This window comes from Mobula birostris, chromosome 10 (assembly GCF_030028105.1).
Source record: "Mobula birostris isolate sMobBir1 chromosome 10, sMobBir1.hap1, whole genome shotgun sequence".
Taxonomy (NCBI): Eukaryota; Metazoa; Chordata; class Chondrichthyes; order Myliobatiformes; family Myliobatidae; genus Mobula; species Mobula birostris.
In genome coordinates, this window is record NC_092379.1 from 36,463,663 (window position 1) to 36,490,351 (window position 26,689).

The window sequence follows — 26,689 nt, forward strand, 5'->3', positions numbered from 1 at the left end:
TCCACAATCCAGGCAACATCCTTGTAAATCTCCTCTGCACCCTTTCTATGGCTTCCACGTCATTCCTGTAGTGAGGCAACTAGAATTGAGCACAGTACTCCAAGTGGGGTCTGACCAGGGTCCAATATAGCTGTAACATTACCTCTCGGGTCTTAAACTCAATCCCACGATTGATGAAGGCCAATGCACCGTATGCCTCCTTAACCGCAGAGTCAACCGCATAGCAACTTTGAGTGTCCTATGGACTCTGACCACAAGATTCCTCTGATCCTCCACAGTGCCAGGAGTCTGACCACTAATGCTATATTCTGCCATCATATTTGACTCGATAGCCGAATTCCGCTCTTGCGTCTTATAATCCTGGTTCCCTCTTGGCTCGGGTCACCTTGTCATGGAAGAGATCCCAGTGATGCTGTCTGCTCTGCACCCACACTTTGTACATTTCAGCCGTCCTGCCTTCCTGTTTCTAAACTCGCTCGTACATGGCAGAAGGGGTAGTCCAGCGATTACAATATACCAGCACTTTTTCTTTACAACTTGTCTATTGATCTGTAAATCTCCGTTGCAGGACCTCATCTCTCTCCTTGCGGGTGATCATTGGTGCCAGTGTGGACTATGCCTTTTTATCATGGGGCAAAATACATTCTGAGCGTCGCACAAATCAGATCGATGATCTTTTCTTCAGTCTTGCTTCGTGAAGTTCGGGGCTGTGAATGAACGTTTGCATTTTCTGCTGTTTTTTTTTAGGTGTTGTCTGAAGCCTGTGGCCAAGAAATCACAGCAAAGCACATGCTGCCGACGGTTCTCCTGATGGCAGGCGATCAGGTGGCAAACATTCGCTTCAACGTGGCTAAATCATTGCAGAAAATAGGACCGGTTTTAGATGCCAGGTAAGTATTTGAGTTGGGGCTTATAACCCGGCCTGTGGAGAATGTTTCACCTCCAGTTTGGAATGGAAATTGAGACGCCACTGTGGTGGCATTTAGTGATGGAGTCGCACCGTCTTTTGTACCCACAGGTCCAATCCGGCCAAGACCACCGTCTCTGCCGGTCCCATCGTCCCAGGTTCTCAACCTGGGGTTCATGGACCCCTAGCGTAATGATCCATGACACCAAAATAGTTGTGCACCCTTGCTCTAAACCTTTCCTGCCCGCGTACCTGTCCTTATTGAAGTTGTTAATGTGCCTGCCTCAACCAGTTCCTCTGGCAGCTCATTCCATGTACTGTGTGGGGGAGAGGCATAAACTTAACCCTCGGGCCTCCCTCTCCCCTGTGGTGTTTGCCTCACTTTCCTGCTTGACCTTGATCCTTTGGTACCCTTAAACGATCTTCTTCTCTATCCAGAGGTTAAGGCCATAAGACACAGGAGCAGAACCAGGCCGTTCGGCCCATCGATACTGCACGGCCATTCTATCATGGCTGATTTATTATTCCCCTCAACCCCACTCGCCTGCCTTCTCCCCTTTTTTTTAAAGAAAGGACATCCTCGCCAAGAACATTTAGTAGCCCGTTTCTACCCTCCAAATTACCTGTTTAAGGTCTCTCCACTGCCTTTGTATTCCAAGGGCCTCATTTTACTACAGCTTTCCCAAGCAATGCGCAATATTCCTTTGGGTTCTGGATATAGTCAGTTGTACTGTATAGAAGCATGACCTCTTGTCCATTGCATCTATACTGACAATCACTCCTTGCTATTGTAAACCCACTCAGCCACACTAACTCCACATCCCTCTGTCTTGCTCACTGAACCTGTAGAACAGGCCCGTTGGCCCACAATGTTGTACCAAACTAATTCTTCCTTTTCAGTCCGGACGAAGGGTCTGGGCCCGAAACGTCACCTGTTTATTCATTTCCATAGGTGCTACCTGACCTGCTGAGGTCCTCCAGCATTTTGCGTGTGTTGCTCTGGGTTTCCAACACCTGCAGACTTTATAAATAAAGCAGCGCCTAATTGAACCGTGTCCTTTTGCCCGCACGTGGCCGATATCCTCCATTCTCTGCACGTTCATTTGCCTGTCTAACAGTGTCTTAAATACTTCAACGCTCACACAAAACGCTGGAGGAACTCAGCAGATCAGGCAGCGTCCATGGAAATGAATAACCAGTCGACGTTTCAGACCGTGACCCTTCATTGGATCGTAAACACTTGTTCTTGTTTCATACCTGCATCCACTTCCACCAGACCCGTCGGTGTGTTCCAGGTACTCAAATCCTCAGCACATCTTTGAGCTGTTCTCTTCTGGCTTTTACATCTCAACTGTGAGCCGTCTGCCTTTGCCTCAGAATTTTGTAAACTTCTGTCAACTCGTCCCTCCCTCAGACTCCATCACCCTGGAGAAAGCAACCTCTCCGGTAACATCTGCAGTACCAGCCAGCATGTCTTCTGTACCTTTTTCAGATCCTTTAAAGGGGAGGCCAGAGCTGAATTCAGTACTCCAAATGTGATGTAAGCAGAGATTTATCACAGGCAACGTCCTGTAAACATCTTCTATACCTTCTCCAAAGTCTCCACACCCTTTAAAGAGCTGGCCAGAGCTGAATTCAGTACTCCAAATGTGACCTAACCAGAGGTTTATCACTGGCAACGTCCTGTAAACATCTTCTATACCTTCTCCAAAGTCTCCACACCCTTTAAAGAGCTGGCCAGAGCTGAATTCAGTACTCCAAATGTGACCTAACCAGAGGTTTATCACTGGCAACGTCCTGTAAACATCTTCTGTACCTTCTTCAAAGTCTCCACACCCTTTAAAGGGGAGACCAGAGCTGAATTCAGTACTCCAAATGTGACCTAACCAGCGGTTTATCACAGGCAACGTCCTGTAAACATCTTCTGTACCTTCTTCAAAGTTTCCACGCCCTTTAAAGGGGAGACCAGAGCTGAATTCAGTACTCCAAATGTGACCTAACCAGAGGTTTATCAAGTGACTGTCCAGGTTTTTGTTCCGGCCTGCACCACCACCACCTCCTTTGGCAGCTCAGCTACCAACTCCTGCATGAAAAGTTTGCTCCTCCAATCTTCTTTAATACATCTTCCCTCTCTCCTTCAACCACTGATGGATAAATCCTGGTTAGAAGTGAAAACCGCACAGTGAGATTTCAGTTAACGCCACCACCATCTTCATCAGCATGTGACGTGGGCGATCGTGGTCTCTCCATGGCCACGGTTGTTCTTGGCAAATTATCCTGCAGAACTGGTTTGTGCCATTGACGCCTCCTGGGCCGTGTGTGTTTTTACAAGACGAGGTGACCCCCCCCCCCACCCCCCAGCCATTATCAGTGCTCTTCAGAGATTGTCTGCCCGGCATCAGTGGTCGCACAACCAGGACTTGTGATCTGCACCGGCTGCACACATCACTGTCCACCATCTGCTCCCACGGCATTGCGTGACCCTGATCAGGTGGGGGGGCTTAAGCAGGTGTTGCACCTTGCCCAAGGGTGAGCTGCAGGTCTGCGGAGGGAAGGAGCACCCTGCACCTCCTTTGGTAGCAACGTATCTCCACCCCGCCAACCCGTCCGGTGAACGATTTTTGTGAAATTGTGCGTTTGTGATTTGATTGGAATTTGTGTGGAAAGCAATAACAGACGGATTGCATTAAAAGGAAGTTTATGCATTCAGTGCCCCCTCTCTTCAACGGCATAAAAATGCGGCATCCGAATTATTCTCCTTTTGCATCCACTAACCCAAATGAGCTCAGCTGCAGTTTGTGACTGTACTCTGCTAGTTGAGCTCTAACCCGTATCTGGCCAGTAAACGATCAGTTGTTGTAGTGGGAGCCTGCGTGAGAGGCAGAAAGAGGAGATTTTAATCTGGGTAATATCCAGTATCGCTTTAGATTTAAGTGAATGTGCTGCTGTCTTGTTTTGAAGGTCACAGGTACTAAAACTTGCTTTTAAATCACAGCACTTTACAGAACGAGTTCAAACCAATATTGGAGAAATTGGGTCAGGACCAAGATATGGACGTAAAGTACTTTGCGCAGGAAGCCATGACTGGTAAGTTGTGGCTTTGGACCCAGCTCGGTACGAGCATAAGCATTCTCCCTTCGAGCAGTTGTGGCCTGCATTGTCCCAGAGTCTGTCACTGGGTCTCTGAAGATGAGCACAAGACAAGATGGGTGTCTGCTGGGTTCCTGCTGTGGGGGCACTGATGGTAGAAAAGGCTCTTTAAGCTAAAGATGTGTGTTTTGTAATCTGCACGTGTAACGAGTGAGGGTCGGGGAAAAACATGCAGTCCTCAGCACGTTCATTAAAGGGGATAAAACACAAATTATGGATTCAAAACTCTGAACCAGCAAGAGGGTTATTCGAGCTGCTGGAACAATGCTGTGATATTTGGAACTGTTTCCAGTTAAAGGGATTTACTAATTGTTCAGAATTATAAACCTTGTTATAGAGCCAAGCATGAAGTTCTCAGTTCTGTCTCTTAATTGCCTCCCTGTTTCTGTAAGCTGAATATTTTAAGAACCAATCCAGAGTTTTGAGTACAATCCTCAGTAAAGAGTTCTGTGTTTATATTAGGTGATTTTTAGGGTTTAGGAACGGGTGTTAAAATCTAGTGCCAGACATCCCACCCTGCAAAAACTCATTTCAGGGAGGTAGCAGTACGATATGGAGAGCAAGCTGTTGCCCCATGTAGCAAGCTCCCCGTCTGCATGCACCCAAAGGAACGGCAGATTGAGTTTGGTACCAGGAGCACCACAGGAGTTGTCATTCAGCGTAGGACTGCCTTAGGGACTCCAGCTCCGGGTTTACTCCCGAAGCCTTCCCTGTGAGTGGGTACAGCCGCAAGGCAGCAGAGGTTTGAGATCAGAATTTTCCTTCTCCTAGATGAGCTGACGAGTCCCATCTCCCCGAATAGGTCTTGAAGCAACAGGAATTAAGAGTTGGCAATGTATGAATTCACTTGCAATATCTTAGAAATGACATACTCCATCGCTAGAATTCCCACAAGTTGTCGTCATAGCTTACAGATAGATGCGTGTTCTGATTATCTTCAGAAACGTTCCCATTTTGTCTCCTTTTAATATCTAATCTGCATGTTTTCCTTCTTATCTAGTGCTTGCCTTATCATAGAAAGGAGTGAAGAAACGGCTGTCCAGACTTGCAACGAGATCTGCCGCTGACATCTTTGAAAACCTTCTTCACTCTCTCTTTGTACCGTATAGGAAAAAGGAAAGTTACGTCACATCCGGAGTTTCTCCAGTTGCCGGACGATTTCCCTCCACGCCTCTCTGACGGAGTGGGGAACCGCGTACGAGGCAAGTGACAGCAGTGGTTTGCCATTGCCTTCTGCCGGGTGAGTTTCCAAAGAGATCACCAGCTCGTAACCCAGCATGGATGGAAAGCGTGCATGGGAGCCGGCTGGATTCAAACTCGGGGTGACGCCACTACAGCATCAGCCGGGTCAGCCTACTATATAATATGGGGACTACTTTATGTTGTAGTAACACATCGTTGCATGCGCTATTAGGCGCACATTGATACGTATGAGTGTGTTCTGCATCATTTTCTACTAGTAAAGAACCATGAAACTTCGCTCCTGTCTCCAGCATTTTTATTAATAGCATTGTTGTGTAGCCAGGCCACATACACAACACTCTTTAAAGAATTACCCCTGGAAATGTAAATGTCTCGTACGTAGTGTCACTGGATTTTAGCTGCCTTGTAGATTCTAGTTCTGCAGTCTTTCTGCTGTCTCAATTTAGCTTGAGATATCAAGCTGTCTACTTCCCCTATTTATTTTCATTGACTGTAGTGTACCCAGTGGCATTGTGTATCCGATGGGTTTAACTGTTAACAAGGATGTGAGGTTATTAGCTTTGCTGCTCTGTCGACAGTCACTTGTATCCAGTATGCCTCCTCCTCCTTTCCCAAAACACCTTCGCTTGTATTCCCAGCATCCAGTGGCAAATGCTCGAATTAAAACTGAAGATGTTGTCCAATCTGAAACTGTTCTCGGATGGGGTGGCAGAGGAGGGGCCCAGTGAGGGGCCCACATTGGATGGGCCTTGGCTTGGGGAAGTGGTCCACATTAATGGGTCCTGACCCTGATGTAGGAGAGGGTTTCGCATTTCATGGGGCCTGGTGAAGGAGTGGGTTCCACATTGATGGTTCCTAAGGTGGGGCCCACATTTAATGGGGCCTCATGTGTCTGCACTCATTGTCCCCACGTTGCTGAATGATGTGCTAAGTTTTGACCTACCTTAATTTCCCTTTTAATTGTTTTTAACATTAAAAGAAAGAGTGCCCGTTAGACAGTTATTGAAATGACTTTCAATGCCGACCTCATTATTCCAGTGACTTGAACAGCAGTGCCAGTGGATGCTGTGATTACCTGATGGTTTGGTTCGGCAGCCATTGCTTCTGTACATATTAGTTAAAGTTGATTTTTCAATAGCTAAGCTTCTCTTCCCGACCAGAATTACACAATATTGTATCATTCCAGTGGTCTAGTCACATTTGGGATGCCATTTCAATATTGCAAATCACGTAATTTAATCTCTGTTAGCTTTTTGAGTGATTTTAGAGATTGTGTTAGGCACGTTTAACCTGTTACCAGTGGACGTCTTTCTCCTAATTTGTATATTACATCATTCTTTTGACTGCTTTAATTAATAAAGTGGATTAAGGTAAACGCTGCTTCGTGTTGCACACCAGAGAGCTGCAGGATTTACCGCCTTGCGACTTTTGCGGAGCAGAAACTCGTAAAAAGCATGTCATGTGTTTCGTTTCCTTTTAATTTTTTCCTTCTGTTACATTTCTTTTTGAGGTAGCTTTCTGTGCTGTTCACTGGGTTTTAGACCAAGGTCTTGCACACAAATCAGAGTTAGTCAATGAAGATTTAGTCAATGTGGAGAGACAAGTACAGCAGGGGAACGGGCCCTTCACCTCTTCTCTCTGGCGTCTTCTCTCTTCATCTCTTCCTAACAAAAGCCCCAAGCCCAACCTTAGTGTCCCTCACCAAAGAAACCTCCCCTTAATCATAAGACCATAAGATGGAGGAGCAGAAGTAGGCCCATCAGCCCATCGAGTCTGCTCCGCCATCCAATTCTTCCAGTCATCCCCATTCCCCTTGCCTCCTCATGATGCCCTGGCTAATCAAGAACCTATCTATCTCTGCCTTAAATACACCCAATGATTTGGCCTCCACAGCCACTTGTGGCAACAAATTCCACAAATTTACCACCATCTGACTAAAGAAATTTCTCCGCATCTCTCTTCTAAATGGATATCCTCCAATCTTGAAGTCGTGCCCTCTTGTCCTAGACTCCCTGACCATGGGAAATAACTTTATCATATCTAATCTGTTCAGGCCTTTTAACATTTGGAATGTTTCTATGAGATCCCCCTCCCCTCATTCTCCTGAACTGCAGGGAATACAGCCCAAGAGCTGCCAGACGTTCCTCATACGGTAACCCTTTCATTCCTGGACTCATTCTCGTGACTCTTCGCTGAACCCTCTCCAATGTCAGTATATTCTTTCTAAAATAATGAGCCCAAAGCTGCACACAATACTCCAAGTGTGGTCACACGAATGCCTTATAGAGCCCCAACATCACATCCCTGCTCTTTCATTCTATACCTCCAGAAATGAATACCAACATTGCATTCGTCGCGTTCACCACCAACTCAACCTGGGGGTTAACCTTTAGGCTATCCTGCACAAGGACCCCCAAGTCCCTTTGCATCTCTGCATTTTGAATTATCTCCCCATCTAAATAATAGTCTGCCTGTTTATTTCTTCCACCCAAGTGCATGGCCATACACTTTCCAACATTGTATTTCACTTGCCACTTCTTTGCCCATTCCCCTGAACTATCCAAGTCTCTCTGCAGGCTCTCTATTTCCTTCACCTATCTTGGTATCATCGGCAAAATTAACCACAAATCCATTAATCCCATAGTCCAAATTATTGACGTACATTGTAAAAAGCAGCAGTCCCAACACCGACCCGTGGAACTCCACTGGTAAGCGGCAGCCAGAATAGGATCCCTTTATTCCCACTCTGTTTTATGCCGTTCAGCCAATGCTCCACCCATGCTAGTAACGTCCTTGTAATTCCATGGGTGCTTATTTTGCTGAGCAGCCGCTCGTGGGCACTTTGTTAAAGGCCTTTTGAAAATCCAAATACACCAAGTCTACTGCATCTCCTTTGCCTACCCTGCTTGCAATCTCCTCAAAAATTTGCAGTAGATTTGTCGGGCAGGATTTTCCTTTCAGGAAGCCATGCTGGCTCTGGCCTATCTTCCCATGTGCCTCCAGGTGCTCCGTAATTTCATCCCTAACAATCGATTCCATCAATTTCCGAACCACTGATGTCAGGCTAGCAGGTCTGTAGCTTCCTTTCTGCTGCTCCGACCCTTCTTAAATAGCAGAGTGACATTTGCAACTTTCCAGTCATCCAGTACAATGCCGGAATCTATTGATTCTTGAAAGATCATTGCTAATACCTCCGCAATCTCTCCAGCTACTTCCTTCAGAACCCAAGGGTGCATTCCATCAGGTCCAGGAGATTTATCCACCCTCAGGCCATTAAGTTTCCTGAACACCTTCTCAGTCGTAATTTTCACTGCACATACTTCACTTCCCTGACACACATGAGTGTCCGGTATACAGCAGATGTCTTCCACTGGATTCTAATTCTCTAGATGTTCCCACACTCTGAGACTCCCACCTTGCATTGTTATCTCTGCACCTCCTTCCAAAAAATGTCAAACCACCTGCCCAATCTCCTGTTTAGTGAGTAACAATTTTTAATCGCCCAAAACACGGCTGCCTTGTTCTAACATGCACCAAGACCTTTCATCCATCTCTTCTGTCCTCACCAAACAACCCAAACACCTGGTTAAACAACATTTCAATCTTAAGACTCTTGCTTTCAATCCCGTCTCCTGTTTCTGCATCCTCTCCCACTCCTACAATTCACCCCACCCCCAGTCTCTGCACCTCCAATTCCAGCATCTTGTTCAACCATGACTTTAAGCACTCTGCTATTGATGACTGTGCCTTCAGCTGTCTGTGTCTCAAGCTCTGGAATCCCTTCCCAAAACCTTTCTGCCTCTCTCCCCACTTCTGTGATGCTCCTATGAAACTTCCCATCGACCAAACTCTGGTCACTTGTTCTAAAATCTCCTTTCATGGCCTGGTCTCAAATTGTATTTGATGATGCTGCTGCTACCAGAGTCTCAGGACCTTTTGCTGTGTAGCTGTCAGTTCCAGTTCCGTCATAATTCACCTTTAGGCTCATAGGCCACTGCAGCACAGAATCAGGTCCTTTGTCCTGTGCAGTACATCCCAAACTATTATTCCGCTTAGTCCCAGCTGCCTGCACCTGAACCTTGCCCTCCGTACCCCTCCTATCCATGTACTTATCCAAATTTCTCTCAAATGTTGAAATCAAACCCTTATCCACCACTTCCTTTGGCAGCTGATTCCACATTTGCACCACCCTCTGATTTAAGGTTCACCCTTAAGTATTTCACCTTTCACCTTTAACCTATGACCTCTAGTTCTAGTCTCACCCTGCCAGCATGGGAAAAGCCTGCTTGCATTTATCCTATCTACATCCCTCATAATTTTAGATAACTCTATAAAATCTCCCCTCATTCCCCTACACACCAGGGAATAAAGTCCAAACCTATTCAACCTTTCCCTATAGCTCAGTTCCTCAAGTCCTGGCAACGTCCTTGTAAATTTTCTGTGCGCTCTTTCAATCTTACTGATATCCTTTCTTTCAGTAGGTAAACAGGACTGTACACAATACTCCAAATTTGACCTTACCTTTGTGAAAGATTGTTTCTTTACATTATAAACACCAATTGTGTTTTTATAAAACGTATCTGAAAGTGACTTCAGGCATATTACTATCTTTACCTGCTTTTTATTAATTATTTTGGTCAGTTTCCTCTTTTGTGTTCCGAAGTCAGGTGGGTGTCACTTACATGTTCCTCAGGCCAAAGGAAAGGAGTTAAGGGCAATTTATACTTCTGCATTGAATTAGTGCCACAGGTACAGCGTAGCCGCGTACCCTACGCTGTAGCCTGACGTACACCTCCCCAAAAATGTAACCACGCGTTGCGGTGACGCAGACAGCAACAACTGATTGGTTGGCTTGATAGCATCGCATTTCCTCCTGTGCATTTCTGGTTGCTTCTTGTCTCTCAGTGGCCGGACAAGCACAGAAAATTCACCCTCCTTCTGCCTCAATCCATTCAATGCTCGTACACACCATCTCCTCCCACGTCTCGGCTCCTTTCTACGTTGCAGTAACTTCAATAAAAGTAACTCTTGTTCAACATTTATTAGCTCCAACTGCAACATGATGCGCTCAGTTTCAGTCGCCACTGCTTGAAGTACACGAAGAAACTCAACACAGTGGCATAGAAACCCCATCGCCAACTAGCGTTTTGGCGGTGAATTGCAGAGCGACGCGGACACACCAGTGCAGAAGTATAAATGCTCACAAGGGCATAGACCACTTGCGTAGGCTACGGCATCGGCTACAGGTTAGAGCCGACGCAGAAGCATAAATCAGCCTTAACGGTGGGGCGGGTGGAGAAGGGACAAGTGGAGGCCAAGTCAGTCAGATGACATCTTGCATCTGGCTTCGATCGGCTGTTTCTTTGTGGCAACTATTCACCTGTCTCTCTGCTGAGTGCACAGATTGTTCTTATTAGCACTTGTTGATGTGGAAATGTCTTTGGTACCATTGTATTATATGGGAGTTGAATTCCAAAACAGTCCAATTGGCTCAACTAATCTGTCTCAATGTTTTGCCCCCCACCCCATACAAGAAAATAGTACTGATCATATTTACCCAATCAGCTCCTATCTGTCTTTAGACTTGTTTCCATCATGCACCTGTCCAGTCTTTCTGCTGCAACTGTGAACTATGAAAATTAATTCCATGGCTTCTCCAATATCTCCGGTCTTTTGTTTGAAGTTTCTTGCATTTACTGCTGTATCCATGGGCCTTTGCAGTGGATCCCATGACTACCACTGGTCCATCTTTGCAACATTTGAGAAAACACTGTCATTGCAGCATGCTGGGTTCCCTTTGTCCTTACCTACCAGCCCACGAGCCTCTGTGTCCAGCACTTCACTCTCCAAAACTTCTGCCATCTACAACGGGATCCTACCACTAAACACATCTTCTCCCTGCCCCCCCCACTCTCACTTTCTGCTTGTCCACTCATCGCTCCCCACTGATCTCCCTCCTCCACTTATCCCTGTGAACTGCCCCTAGACCACCTCCCTCACCACTATTCAGACCCTTAAACAGTCCTTCTGTGTGAGGCGATAGTTCACCAGCAGGTCTGCCTGGGTCACCTGCTGTAACTTGGTGCAGCCTCCTCTACATTGGTGAGATTCGGCGTAGATTGGGGTATCAAATATTTGAGCACCTTCACTCTATCTGCCACAAAAGGCAGGGTCTCCCAATGGCTATCCATTTCAATTCAACTTCCTATTCCCATTTTGGCGTGTTGGTTGTCTCCTCTACTGCTTGAAGAGGCCACACTCAGATTGGTGGAGCAACATCTCATATTCGATCTGGATAGCCTCCAGCCTAATGGCACAAACACCGAGTTCTCCAATTTCCAGTAATCTTTCCCCACTCCCTCCTCTCTGTTTCCAGCCCTCATGCTGGCTCCTCTCTTACCCTTCTCTTCACTTCCTCTGGTTCCCCCCTCCTCCTTCCCTTTCTTCCATGATCTCTATCAGATTCCCTGTTCTCCAGCCCTTTACTTCTTCCACCTATCACCTCCCAGCCTCTCACACCCCCCTCCCCCTTCCCCCTCACCTGGTCTCGCCTATCACCTTCCAGCTTGTACTCCTTCCTGTCCCCGCACCACTTTATTCCAGCTTCTGTCCCCTTCCTTTCCAGTCTGTCCTGATGAGGGGTCTGTTTATTCTTCTCCAGAGATGGTGCTTGACCTGCCGAGCTCCTGTGTTAGTGTGACCTGTGCTGTTCCAATCAAGAAAGATTCCAGTTTCAAGGTCACTCAAGTTAAGAGCAGTGGGGTAATCAGGTTGTTCTCACTGAATCCTGGTCTTCATTGGTGTGTTTTCTTGCAGGGAGTGCTGTTGGAGAGAAGTGGAAACACACTAAATAAGGAGAAGTATGTGACCCAGCATGGAGCAGTGTGCAGGGGAGCCGGCTGGATTCGAACTGGGGACCTTTCGTCCCCAAGTCCGACTCTGATGCCACTACACCACCAGTCGGGTCACAGGACTATAGATGGGGAAATGCAAGCAGACTTTTTCCACTGAGGTTGGGTGGGACTACAGCTAGAGGTCATGGGTTAAGGGTGAAAGGTGAAAAGCTTAAAGGGGAACATGAAGGGAAACTCAGAGGGTCATGAGAGTGTGGAATGAGCTGCAAATGCAAGTGGTGCACGCAGACAACCCACCCTGCAAAAACTCATTTCAGGGAGGTAGCACCATCAATTTGCGAGAGACTCCTGGAACTTCCGGGAGAGGTGGGATAGCTGCAATAGAGTAGCTCCTTAGCAGCTAGCCGGCTAGTTTAAATAACGTTAGTTATGATAATGAATGAATGACACCTGTTAAGCTCACCTCAACATGTCTTTTACAGTCTTAACCCACCATGGGCAATAGAAAGGTCACTGTTACAAGCAGTGCAGCTAGCAACACAGTCATTATTTTGACCCCTGTTAGGCAGGGGTACTCTTTAGTGTAGTCTGGGGTGAAGTACGTTTTATATTTTCTTTTTGCTTTTTGTGGAACACTCTGCCATCCATTTATCCTCGCTCCCTGCACCCCCTCTCCCCTCCCACCTCCTCCCTCCACCCTCTCCCCTCCCCCTCTCTCCCCCCCTCCCATCTGTGTGTGTGTCTGTGTGTGTGTGTGTGTGTGTGTGTGTGTGTGTGTGTGTGTTTGTGTGTGTGTGTGTGTGAAAAAAATCCATTTCCAGGATATCGTACATAATTTGCAGCCATCAGGGAGCCGCTGTCAATGTGCGGGTGACTCCTGCAACTTCCGGGAGAGGCGGGATGTCTGTGTGTGTGAGCTCAATTTCAACATTTAAGAGTAGTTGGGATGGGTACCTGGATGGCAGTGCTGTGGAGGGCTATGGACCCAGTGCAGGTTGCTGGGAGTAGGCAGCTTAAATGGCTTTCTATGAAATAGATCAGCCTGGGGCCTGTTCCTGTGTTGTACTTTTCTATGACTCTATGACCTATGGAAAGCTATCTTAAGTATGAAAAAACAGTTCCAAGGGAAGCTAGAGACAGAATCGGATGCACCTTAGCTTTGGCAGAGTTTGCATGCTATTACTTCCTACAAGGTGAAACCTAACATCATAAATGGCTGAATTAAGATGAATGCCTTTTATGTACACTTTGAAAGGCAGAATAAAATTATACATGTGTAATTCCCTGCAGCATCTTATATCTGTTTCAGAGGCCGACATCTGAACAGCTTTCCAGAGGGTGAACCCTGACAAAGCTTCAGGCACAATGGTGCACCTGGCAAGGTACTGAAAACCTGTGCCACCCAATCAACCAGTTCTACAGGGAATGAATCTCATTGGCACTGAAAACCTGTGCCACCCAACCAAACAGTTCTATAGGGAATGAATCTCATTGGCACCGAAAACCTGTGCCACCCAACCAACCGGTTCTATAGGGAAAGAATCTCATTGGCACTGAAAACCTGTGCCACCCAACCAACCAGTTCTATAGGGAATGAATCTTATTGGCACAGAAAACCTGTGCCACCCAACCAACCAGTTCTATAGGGAATGAATCTCATTGGCACTGAAAAGCTGTGCCACCCAACCAACCAGTTCTACGGGGAATGTATCGCATTGGCACTGAAAACCTGTGCCACCCAACCAACCGGTTCTACAGGGAAAGAATCTCATTGGCACTGAAAACCTGTGCCACTCAGCCAACCAGTTCTACAGGGAATGTATCTCATTGCAACTGAAAACCTCTGCCACTCAACCAACCAGTTCTATAGGGAATGATTCTCATTGGCACTGAAAACCTGTGCCACTCAACCGACCAGTTCTATAGGGAATGTATCTCATTGGCACTGCACTCACCCTTGCACCAGCTGGTCAACAACAATGCCTACGTCAGCCTACTGTTTATTGATTATAACTCAGTGTTCAACATCATCATTCCTTCATTACTGATCAACAAGCTTCAAAACCTGAGCTCCTGTACCTCCCTCTGCAACTAGATCATCGACTTCTTGATCGGGAGATCAAAAATAACATCTCCTCCTCCAAGACAATCATCAAAGATTTATTGTAACTTATTTATTTTGTTTTCTGTATTGCAGCCACAAAAAACAAATTGCACAACATATGCCAGTGATAATAAATTTGATTCTGATTTTATAATGAAGGTCCACGAACAACGCATCATTATGCATTTTAAACACTATTTATTTTGAAACTTGTAGCAATTTACTGTCTTTGGGCTGTACTTTTGCAACTTTGCACTTTAAAATTGCTGCAAAGCAGCTAATTTCCTGTCATATGAGACAGCATTAATAGACCTGGTTATGGTCTCACTGGAGACTTTGTTCCAGGAGGTCATCATGCCCTTAACAATAAGTACTGTAGAACTGGTGAGTAAGGCGAACAGATTGAAATTACAAATGAGGCTAGTGTGTGGATCCAGACAACACCAAGGAAACTCCAGTCCTTGTATCTATTCAAGAGACTGCAGAATGGATGAGCAAAATTACCATAGTACGATGGTAGAAAGAATACATTTTCCAAAATCCCACCTCTTTCTTCTTGAGGTTCCCCTCAACTGGAAGGAAGTAAACGTAACCCCACTCTTTAACAAAGTTGGGAGAAGACAATTGCAGAGAAAATACTTAAAGCCTATCATTGAGTGAGTGGCAACAGCACATTTGAAAAAGTAGGACTGATCAGAATTGGCGTGTAACTTGTTCAAGTTTGCTGAGAATTGATGAGGAAGACAGCTATGCTGCTCATTAGACTTTCAGACCTTGAATAAAGTGCCACAGAAGAAATCATAAAGCACATGGGATTGAAGGAAATATTCTTGTGTGGGTTGAGGATCAGTTAATAAACAGAAAATAATGACTAGGAATAAATAGGTCACTTTGAGATTGGGAGGTTGTTGACTAGTGTTGCAGGAGTTGATGTTGAGCTCTAATATTCAGTCAATATCAATGATCTTGTTGAGAGGGTTTACAGTAATATACAGTATCCATGTTTGCTAATGATACAAAGTTGGGGTCTGATGATGCAGAGAAGTTTTAAATGGATGTACACACAAAATGCTGAAGGGACTCAGCAGATCTATGGGAATAAATAAACAGCCGATGTTTTGGGCCAAGACCCTTTATCAGGGCTGGAGAGGAAGGGAAAGATGCCAGAATATGAAGGGAGGAGTAAGGGAAGGAAGACAAGTTTGAAGGTGATAGGTGTAGACAGGTGGGTGGAGGAGGGGTGAGGGAGAGAGGAAGTAACAAGCTTGGAGATGACAGGTGGAAAAGGTAAAGGACTGGAGAGTGGACCATGGGAGACAGGGAAGGAGGAAGGGCACCAGAGGGAGGTGATAAACAGGGAGGAGAGGTAGTAAGAGGCCAGAGTCGGGAATGGAAGGGGCAAAATTACCGGAAGTAATTCAAGTAAGAGAAATCAATGTTCATGCCATCAGCTTAAAGACTACTTAGTTGGAATACGAGGTGTTGCAGTGTGGGATAAGGGAACAATGAGGGTTGGTGGCAGTGGTTGGGAGATCTCCAGAGTCGATGAGGTTGCTGGTGGTGTCAGAGACAATATCCTGATGGTCCCAAGTGAGGTCCTTTTCAAGGGGTCAGTAAGAGGAGGTGTCCAGAGAATTGACACCTGGTCCCAAGATTCACAAAGCTGAATGGTTGGGTAGGCCCATTGTTTCTGCCTGCTCTCGCATCCACATACCACAACTCCATTTTATCCCTCTTGTTTCAGTTGCGTCCCACCAACATCTGCAAGTCACCTTCCAGCTTCTTACATCATTCCCCCCTCCCCCATCCACTTGGCTTCACCTATCACCTTCAAGCTCGGTCTCCTTCTCCTCTCCCTACACTTTTATTCTGGCATCTTCCCCTTCCTTACCAGTCCTGATGGAATGTCCCAGCCTGAAGCATCAACAGTTTATTCATTGTTGGAGCGTGGACGAAATCATCAGAGAGACAGAGTCACTGGTAGGTACAAAGCAGCCTCTTTATTCGACACAAGCTACAGCAGGCATCTTACGGACGGAGACAGCTTCCGCAGAAAGGTCTGCTAGCCCAATGCGGGCTCAATATTTATATGCTAAACACAAAGGCAATCGCTACTTAAAAAGTTATAGACAATGCTTCCTTTTGAGGCTACATACAAAATATCACACCATCCTTTCCTTCCAACGCCAACATGTCTGGGTTGGTATCGACAGCCTTTAGGAATGTAAATTAAGTCTACGATACATTTATTTGGCATTTCCCATGCTAACATAGAAAACAATTAATATTTATAATGCATAGATAATACTGTCTTCAAAACTACAGCATCAGGTCAAACTGCGGCGCCAGAAGCATAGGAAGTGCATTGTCAAGTAGAAGTCTGGTGGCCAAAGTCACTTAAATGTAAACAAATCATTACCCCCAAAAAATTCACTCTAACATTCATTTCCATAGATGATGCCTGATCTGCTGAGTTCCTCCAGCGTTTTGTGTGTGTTGTCCTGGATTTCCAGCATCTGCAGTATCTTTTGGGTTTTAAATGGATTCATGCAGGTTATGTGAATCTGCAAGGTCACAGCTGATGGAGTGTAATGTGGAAAAGTGCAAGAGGAAATTTGGTAGGGAAAATAGAAAAGTAGAGTAGTTAAATGATGAGAGACTGTAAGGAGTTGGTGCTCAGAGTGACCTGGGTACCAGTGTACGTGAATCACTGATGCCAAAATACAGCAAACAATTAGAAAGACAAATGGTTTGCTCGTCTTTATTGAAAGAAGAAGGAGTACAAGAATAATAACATTCAAGTACATTTATATAAATATCTGGTAAGATTGTGCCTGGAATATTGTAAAGAGATCTGGTCTCTCGAGCTAATAAAGGATATGAAAACAAACGAGACTGTAGATTCTGGGATCTGCCAGCAAAAACAAAACTCTGAAAGAACTTAGCTCATCAATTAGTATCTGCAGAGGAAGAATACAAGTTGATATTCCAGGCTGAGACCTTGCACCAGGAGTGGACTGGGTGTGAATAAATGATATACTGTACAGTGGATTCTGGTTAGTTATCCTATCAGTTAATCCAGACAGCCACTTATTTGGGACAACTCTAAATCAACATAAACTAATCAAAAAAATAGCCAGAATTTCCTCACTTATTTGGGACACTATGTCTCTTAACTGGGACGGGAGAGTATTGCCAAACAGTTTCTAACTAGTGTCAGTTGTGTGCACTTGTGTGTCATTAAATAGTACACTGTGCTTAGAGTGAACAGTTTTTAAATATCATCAGCTTGTGTTCAAAAAAGCAGTGGTTTATGTCAGGGATAGGTAGAGAGAAATAAGCAGTAAGACAATTCAGAACTGTTTTTCTCACTACAGTTTCAAGCAGTCAGGCTTGGAGATGCAAGAAATGGCTGGGAATGAAAATGAAACAATTTCACTGCTTCAACAAATTAGAAACCACGAAGAAAGTTAAGATATTGACAATCATCTTGAATGCTACAATGAAAATGAGGATTTGGAGAATGCAACAGTTTCTAACTAGCATCAGTTGTGTGCATGTGTCTGGCCATGAGACACTACAACATGCTTAGAGCAAATAGCTTTTAAATAGCATCAATTGCGTATGCTTGTGCTATGGTATTCATTTGAGCCTACTGATGCCAAGTGACAAAGCAACAATTTTTGACATGACTTCAACACTGATTTTGTTCATTTACAGTCAATCAAAAAGAACAGAGCAGCGTACACTGTATGAACTCTGCTGTCGAGAACTATTAGGTGTTATCATAGTACTACAGTTATATTGGTAATATTCTAATTTGTTCTGTATTTATTTAAATACATAATTTGTTACTCAGTTGAACATAGTTAGCCTTTTTAAAACTATTTTCATGAAACTTTGGCTAATTGTGGCAGCCACTTCATTGGGCCAAAATGTACTGATCCTGATGTGTCCCCATTAACTGGAATCCACCATTCTGATAAATGGATGCAGGGTTAGTAAGGTAGAAGATCAGCCATGATTGCACTGATGGTAGGACATACATGAATAGGCAAAGTGACCTAATTCTGCTTCGATTTTTTTAATGATCTCAAAAGAACGGTCAAGATCAATGAGCCTACCTTCAAAAGTCATATTCCATTAACTGCACCAACAGCCTAATTGACTAGTAAATCACCAGTTTTGCATCAGACTATAAATCAGGCCTCATATGTAACATTAGAGTACATCACCTGTTCTATCCATGCACCAACATTTGACCCCCAAACCCAAATCTCACAGGTTACACAAACTGCTCGTTTCAACCAAGATAACCATGTCAACCAGGTGACACTTACCGACAAATTGTATTGCCCCTTGCAGAACAGGATGGTGTAGGATCAGAAGCACTGGGTGCTTACTAAATGGGATAGGTGGACCACCACAGAATGAATGTATCATGACTGCATTTAGTATGCTGGGCACTGACCTACATGATTCACTGCCAATGGTCACGTCAACTGGATCTTGAGGAAATGCTATGACCTTCTAAAATACACCAGTGTTGCCTGCAAATTATGTGCATGCAGTAATTGTGCCCTGTACCCTAGTTCAGCTTGCAACTCCAGTGAAATTACTGCACATTCTCAGTAAATTTGAACAGTCTTAATATCTCTTACACAACAGAGGACAACTAACTGTGAGTTATTAAAAACAGCTCCAATCTGAGAGAAGCCAAATGCTAAAGATTTGTCACCACATTAAAAGGCAATGCTGTTCTTTCCCTGTTGTTGTAATTGTAGCTGGTGATTTATTTCAGTGAGGACTTTGTGTAAGGCAACCTGCACCTCAACTAGGTATCTTACTGAAGTTCAGAGAGGAGAATGTTCCATAAAGATTCTGGGCGTAAACAAACTTCTGCAATGAGCCTTTCTCCACTTCCTCTCATGTCAGGATGAGTGGCTGTCCCAGCTCTGCTTGGCCCCTGTTATTAGTCACAGAATTGTACAACATAGGGACCTCGTACATTTGACCCATTGTGTCCGTTCTATCAAACAGCTCATTTACACTAATCTGATTTCCTGTTATAATAATCAATTAACCTAGTAACTTGCACATCTTTTGAGTGTGCCTCAGTAGCAGCACAGCAAGTTCCTAATGGGAATGGATGCATCTGGTGGGATCTCAGAACGAATGTGTAGACTCCACAGACAACACTAGAGATCAGGAAGGAAGCTAATGTTTGTACCAGACCTCCAAGGTAATCAGTTTCTCTCTCTTTGATCCAATACCATTCCCTACTACCATAATACACATCAAAGTTGCTGGTGAATGCAGCAGGCCAGGCAGCATCTCTAGGAAGAGGTACAGTCGATGTTTCGGGCCAAGACCCTTCGTCAGGGTGAACTGAAAGAAGAGCTAGTAAGAGATTTGAAAGTGGGGAGATCCAGAGTGATTGGAGAAGACAGGAGGGGGAGGGATAGAGCCAAGAGCTGGACAGGTGATTGGCAAAAGGGATATGAGAGGATCAGCTGTCCAGCTCTTGGCTCCATCCCTCCCCCTCCTGCCTTCTCCTATCATTTTGGATCTCCCCCTCCCCCTCTCAAATCTCTTACTAGCTCTTCTATCAGTTCATCCTGACGAAGGGCCTCGGCCCCGATATGTCGACTGTACCTCTTCCTAGAGATGCTGCCTAGCCTGCTGCGTTCACCAGCAACTTTGATGTGTGTTGCTTGAATTTCCAGCATCTGCAGAATTCCTCGTGTTTGCTCTACTACCATAATACCATTCTCCTCCCTTCCAACCCACCATTCCAGCCTTCGCCACAACTTGTCTACTTTGACTCTCCTTCATTATCTTTAAAATTCTTTAAGAAAACCTAAGACAAAATATTAATTTGCATACAAGAAATATTTTGCTGCTAATCATTTCCCCACCATGCTGTATATAAATAGCGCACATCCCGCACACTGATTCGGTTTGAGCGTTGAACCAAGCTTGAATGAGTAAGACATGCCCACTTCGCTTGTTTGACTGAAAGTGAGAAGATGGAGCGGGGCCTCATGTAGTTTCAGGTATCTGCAACAGGTAGACAGATACTATTTCAGAACAGACATTGCCAACCTCGGGAAGGCGCCGAACAGCAAGGACAAACGCTACATTCGTAGTCTAACCACGGCAACAACATTTTCCTGAGTTACCGCCTTTAAAAGCCCTTGCAACGATCAATGCACACCGAAACCAGGACTGACCCTGTACCTCAAGATGAAAGGGGGCGAACTACTTTTCTTATCCTTACTATGTAATATTATTGCTATTAAATTGATATATTCGACACGTCTCAATAGCATTTTCGAGATTAATCACGGAACATTAAAGCGTGGACACGAGCGCATTTCCAAATATATTACCAGTGTTTGAGGGTCTTGGATTCGGTTCCCGGCCAATGTAATGACGTCAGATCATCAGAACTCAGGCGTCAGCGCAGCATTAGGGCGAGTCTGCGAGATGTTAATGTCGTGGACGCAATATATTAGCGTAAAAATGGGATGCAATGGTGTGGGAAGCGGTGGAGTCCAATGACATAGTAGTGGTTACGAATAGGAAGGATGACAAGTTGGGGTGCCGATGGTTAATGACCCTACCAAATTGGGCAGAAATACGAATGCGATGTGAAACAGGGTCAAAGACGCTTGGAGAGGGGAGGTGAGCAGGATGAAAGGATTCCCTTATATTTGCCACATTATCTTTCCTCCAGTTTGTCAGTGACCTCTCTCTGCATTATCTCGTACTGATCGGTAAGCTCTTGGTTCTTCTCCAGCAAGGCTTTGCCGAGCTCAGCCGCCAGGATGAGATCGTTATCCTTTTGCCGAAGCTGAGAGAGCAGGTCCTTGATACCGGGGCTACCGGCTGCTACTTCCTCGCTGTAACTCTCCTGGCGGCTGGTCGCCAGCACAGGGAAGCGTTCGTCGAACAGCAGGTATCACGTGTCAGAACGTGATTGAACAGTGTTCGGAGAAATCATCGAGAAACTTCTATGGTAAACGTGGTTGCAGTTGCTGCTGTAAATAAAAGTTCTAGTTCTATTACACTTAAATGAAAGGGTGGGCTGGGGAGTTGGCAGCTGATACCGGCGAGGAGACCAGGGCGTGGTGGCTGAGGCTGGAACTGGAGTTGGCTCGACGGGAAGCTGGCTGTGTTTTGCTTGATGCGTGAATGTGGTTTGGAACCTGTTGAGGGAAAGAGAGTGGGGAAGGAACGGAAATTGTTGGGAGGGGGTCGTGTGGGTCCGGTAATGGCGGACAAGATAACAGGTGGGGTTGAGGGCAAGAAAGTGGAGAAGGAGAGGGATAGGGACTTGGGATCAGAGGTAGGCAGCTGGGGAGAGGTGGATTATTGTGAAGGGAGAAATAAAGGGAATGAGGAGGTACTGAGGGGTCGGATGAATAATAACCAAGACAAAGGGAATAGAAGAATAAGAAATGATAGTGGAGAAAGCTCTGAAAGTGAGGAAGATGAACAAGCTCAGAGAGGAGGTGTTGTCATAATTAGGTTTAATGAGAAGGCTCAGGGACATATGAAGAAAATTGACCCGTTTGTGCTAACAACAACTCTGGCAAATAAGATAGGGGAAATAGTATTTGCAAAAGTCCTTAATGATGGCAACTTATTGGTAAGATGTGCGAATGAGGAACAACTTGAGAAAGCACTCAAGCTAAAAGAGATAGGAAAATGCAAGGTGGAATACACTGGGAGGGTGGGAGCACAAAACAGTGGTTGTGAAGGAGTGATCATGGGGGTACCAATGAGTATAAATATGGAGGAGATAAAGAGGAATATCAAAGGAGGGAAAGTAATGAATGTTCAAAGACTGAAAACAACAAAGGAGGGAGTGAAAAAGGAAAGTGAAACAGTATTGATTGAATTTGAAGAAGAAAGAGTGCCAGGAAGGTGTTCCTGGGTTTCATGAGTTACCCAGTAAGGGTGTATGTGCCAAAGCCACTGAGGTGCTATAATTGTCAAAGGTTTGGACACATAGCTAAAAACTGTAAAAGGTAGAGGAGATGTGCTAGATGTGGGGGTGATCATGAATATGGAAAGTACAGAACAGGAGTGCAACCAAAATGCTGCAATTGTGGAGGAGCTCATAATGTTGCATATAGTGGGTGTGAGGTTGTCAGACGGGAGACTAAAATTCAAGAAATAAGAGTGAAAAGAAAGATCACTTATGCAGAAGCTGTAAGAATGTCAGGAGAATAGAATAATGCTCCTAATGAACAGGAAGCAATAGGGATACGAGAGATGCAACAAAGAACAAATGGCAGGATTTATGTAGACAAAAAGGCTCTAGTAACATTCATTGCAGGAGTAGTTAATAGTACGGCTGAGGTAAAGTCAAAAAGTGACAAAATTCAGCTGGTGGTAAAAGCAGCAGTAAACCATTTAGGGTTAGTAGGACTGACATGGGAGGAAGTGAGGGAGAACCTCACTAATCAGTCAAGCCAGGAAGTGTCATGTGTTGGTTAATACTAATTATGGTGATTCTTTTACAATGGGATGCAAGGAGCTTACTGGCCAATAGCCAGGAATTCAAGCACTTTATTAAAGAAATGGTTGTAAAACCGGATGTAGTGTGTATTCAGGAAACTTGGTTGAAACCAACTTTAGACTTTGTGGTATATGGGTATACAATGATAAGGAAGGATAGAAATCTAGGAGGAGGAGGGGGCTGTGCTATGTTAATCAAGCAAAGTATACCATATAGGGTACTGGAAAAAGGAGATGATCAGGAATACATGGTGGTGGAAGTGTGGGAGAGAGGGGAGGGAGTGGTTATAATTAACTACTACAATTCATGTAAAAGGTTGGATTTGGACAGCCTATTAAAGATACAAGGACAAAACAGACATAAAGTAGTGTGGTGTGCAGATTTCAATGCTCAACGCACAATATGGGGGGATCAGATTACAGATCCAAATGGAAAGGTAATTGAAGATTTGATGGAAGAAAGGGATTTGGTGTGTATGAATGATGGTAGAGGCACAAGGATAGACATAACAACAGGAACTGAGTCAGTGTTAGATATTACATTAGTGTCTAATACCTTGGCTGGCATTAGTAACTGGGGAGTTTGGACTGCTTCAACAGTAGGCAGTGATCACTACCCAGTTTTATGTTCAGTGGGTGAAAGAGTTGAAGTAAGACCAGGTGGCAGAACCCCAAAGTGGGTGTTTGGAAAAGCAGATTGGGGTAAGTTCCAGAAGTTGAGTGAAGAAGGGTTGACAAAGATTGATATTTCTGGAAATGTAGATGAATTAAACAGTCAGGTGACTTCAGCAATTATCATGGCAGCAGAAGGATCTATTCCCAGGAGTAAAAATAGGATGAATAGGAAATAGGCATGGTGGACAGAGGAATGTTGTCAGGCTGTAAAAAACAGAAATAGAGCATTCAGGCTAGTTAAAAGAACCCATAATATGCAGCATTTGGTTCAATATAAGAAAGCACAGGCAGTGGTGAGAAGAACTATACGTCAAGCTGAAAGGGCAAGTTGGAGGAGTTTTTGCGACAAGGTAGGAAGAACAACACCTGTGGGAGAGATATGGGGGATGATTAAGAGGATGGGAGGAGATAGAAGGGAATGGGAATATCCAGTAATGATATCTGAGGAGGAAACTGCAGTCTCCAGTAGGGATCAGGCTGAGGTCATGGCCAAGTCATTTGTACTGATACACAGTTCAGAAAATTTGTCTTAAGAAGGGAGAAGGAGAAGGGAAAGAATAATGAGTTAACACCCAGGTGTGTTAAACAGGAGGGAAGGGACAGATGATATAATTGATGATCCATTTACATTAGCAGAAATAGTGAGAGCAATAAAGAGATCGGGACCAACCTCCCCAGGGAAAGATCTGATATGCTCTGTGATGCTAAAAAATCTCGGAGAAGGAGCGCTCTTGAAGTTGCTGCATTTTTATAACAGAGTGTGGGAGGAGGGAAGATTACCAAGTGCATGGAAAGAAGCAGTAGTAATTCCAGTAAGGAAGCCTGGCAAGGATCCGTCAAAACCCACGAGCTACAGACCAATTGCATTAACATCAAGTATATGTAAGATACATATATGTAAGATACTGGTACAAAGGTACCAGTGGATATAGGTAGGTCACTGTTTGCGGATGATGGGGCCTTGTGGAAAAGAGGCAGGAACATGGACCATATAATCAGGAAACTACAAGAAGCAATTGATGAAGTGGTGGAGTGGGGTTATGATTGGGGATGTAGATTTTCAGTAGATAAAACTCAAACTGTATTTTTTACCAGGAAAAAGGTTGAGGTAGGGAAGAAGTTAAGGATGTATGGGGTTGAATTAGAAAGGGTTGTATCATTTAAATTTCTGGGAGTTATATTTGATTCACGATTAACATGGGCAGACCATATCAGGAAAGTTGAGGAGAAATGTAAAAAAGTAATAAATGTGATGAGATGTTTGACTGGTAGGGAATGGGGAGCAAGTTGTTCAGCGTTGAAGAGAATGTATGTGGTCTTAGTGAGATCTGTATTGGATTATGGAAATATAGTATAAGGATCAGCAGCTAGGTCTCTTATAAGGAAACTGGATGTGATTCAGGCTCAGGCCTTGAGAGTGTGCAGTGGGGCTTTTAAAACGTCACCAGTGTCACCCTACAGGTAGAATGGGAATAATGCCTTTGGAGCTAAGAAGGATGCAACTGATGACAAACTACTGGGCTAACTTGCAGGGGCACAATGATTCTCACCCTGCTAAAGGAGTGCTGGGAAAATGGGAGGTTTCAGAGGGATACCTTTAGTCGGGTAGGGAATGATATCGCGAAAGAATGTGGTGTGTTTGATCTGAGGATAAGTCCTTCAGTAGTTTATCCAGTAGTAGCTCCATGGAAGCTTGTATGGCCTGACATAGGCTGGCATTTGTTAGAGGTAAAAAGGAAAGAAAGATATAAAACCGATTTGGTAAATGCATTTAACTGTCATGTGATGGAAAAGTATAGTGATTATACTCACATTTATACGGATGGTGCGAAGGAACCTGAAACAGGAGTGACAGGGTTTGGGGTGGTAATACCAGCACAAGAAACTGGAATCAGCAGAAGAACATCTAATAAGTTAGGGGTGTTTACAGTGGAGATGCTGGCAGTGTTGGTTGCGTTGCAATGGGTGCAGAAAGCCAGACAAGTCAAAGCATTGATATGTTCAGATTCATCCTCAGTTCTAGCAAGTTTAAGGTCTTTTCACAAAAACAGTCAGCAAGATGTACTTTATGAAGTCCTTCAGTTAGTTACAAGAATTGCAAATCAAGGAGGTCAGGTAAAATTTCTATGGGTTCCAGCACATGTAGGGGTGAAGGGGAATGAGAGGGTGGATGAGTTGGCAAAGAGGGTGTTAATAAAGAAAATGTGGAAATGCACATTAGTATCAGTAAAGCAGTGTGTAATCTGGGAAAAAGTCAACCGAATGTGGCAAGAAAGATGGGACAGGGAGGGGAAAGGGAGGCATTTATATCAAATACAAAAGAGTGTTGCAGGTACTAGGGTAGGTAATGGAAACAGAAGAGAGGAAATTGTGTGGACTAGGGTAAAGCTGGGGCATTGTGCATTAAACAAAACATTGAAAACGATAGGGAAACACCAGACAGGATTGTGTGAGGAATGTCAGGAAGAGGAGTCAGTAGAACATGTAGTTTTGTGTTGCAGGAAGTTTGGGAGACAGAGAGAGATGATGAGAATTAAATTAAGGGAGTTGGGGGTGCAGGAATTCACATTAAAAGGGTTGCTGGGCATGGGTGAGAGAGCACAAGTCTGGATATTATTAGCGTTTTTAAGGGGTACAGCGGTTTTATATAGGATATGACGGATAAACAGGAATAGGGTACTAGGAAGGTCAAAGATGGGAGGGTACAATGTAGGTTTGTGTGTGTGTGTGTGTCTGCGTGTGTGTTTAGGTGAAGGGATTTAGAATATAGGTCTAGTGCACATTCCGGAGCCGAGGGTGGTGGTAATGCACCATTAAGCTGGACGCCGACCATCCTAAAACAAGACACAGACAGACAGACACTTAAATAACTTTGGCCACCAGACTTCTACTTGACAATGCACTTCCTATGCTTCTGGCGCCGTAGTTTGACCTGATGCTGTAGTTTTGAAGACAGTATTATCTATACATTATAAATATTAATTATTTTCTATCTTAGCATGGGAAATGCCAAATAAATGTATCGTAGACTTAATTTACATTCCTAAAGGCTGTCGATACCAACCCAGACATGTTGGCATCGGAAGGAAAGGATGGTGTGATATTTTGTATGTAGCCTCAAAAGGAAGCATTGTCTTTAACTTTTTAAGTAGCGATTGCCTTTGTGTTTAGCATATAAATATTGAGCCCGCATTGGGCTAGCAGACCTTTCTACGGAAGGTGTTTCCGTCCGTAAGATGCCTGCTGTAGCTTGTGTCGAATAAAGAG

The 26,689-nt window shown here is 44.6% G+C and overlaps 1 protein-coding gene across 1 annotated transcript in view; it reads left to right on the forward strand.

The window, feature by feature from the left end:
- The window catches only part of LOC140203585 (serine/threonine-protein phosphatase 2A 65 kDa regulatory subunit A beta isoform-like), a 100,206-nt gene extending 79,006 nt beyond the window's left edge, over nt 1–21,200 (forward strand). The window contains exons 15-17 of the mRNA XM_072269632.1: nt 748–890; nt 3,903–3,994; nt 21,025–21,200. Of these exons, the coding sequence (XP_072125733.1) occupies nt 748–890; nt 3,903–3,994; nt 21,025–21,200 (411 nt within the window). The remainder of the gene's footprint in view (nt 1–747; nt 891–3,902; nt 3,995–21,024) is intronic.
- The last annotated feature ends 5,489 nt before the right edge of the window (nt 21,201–26,689 follow it).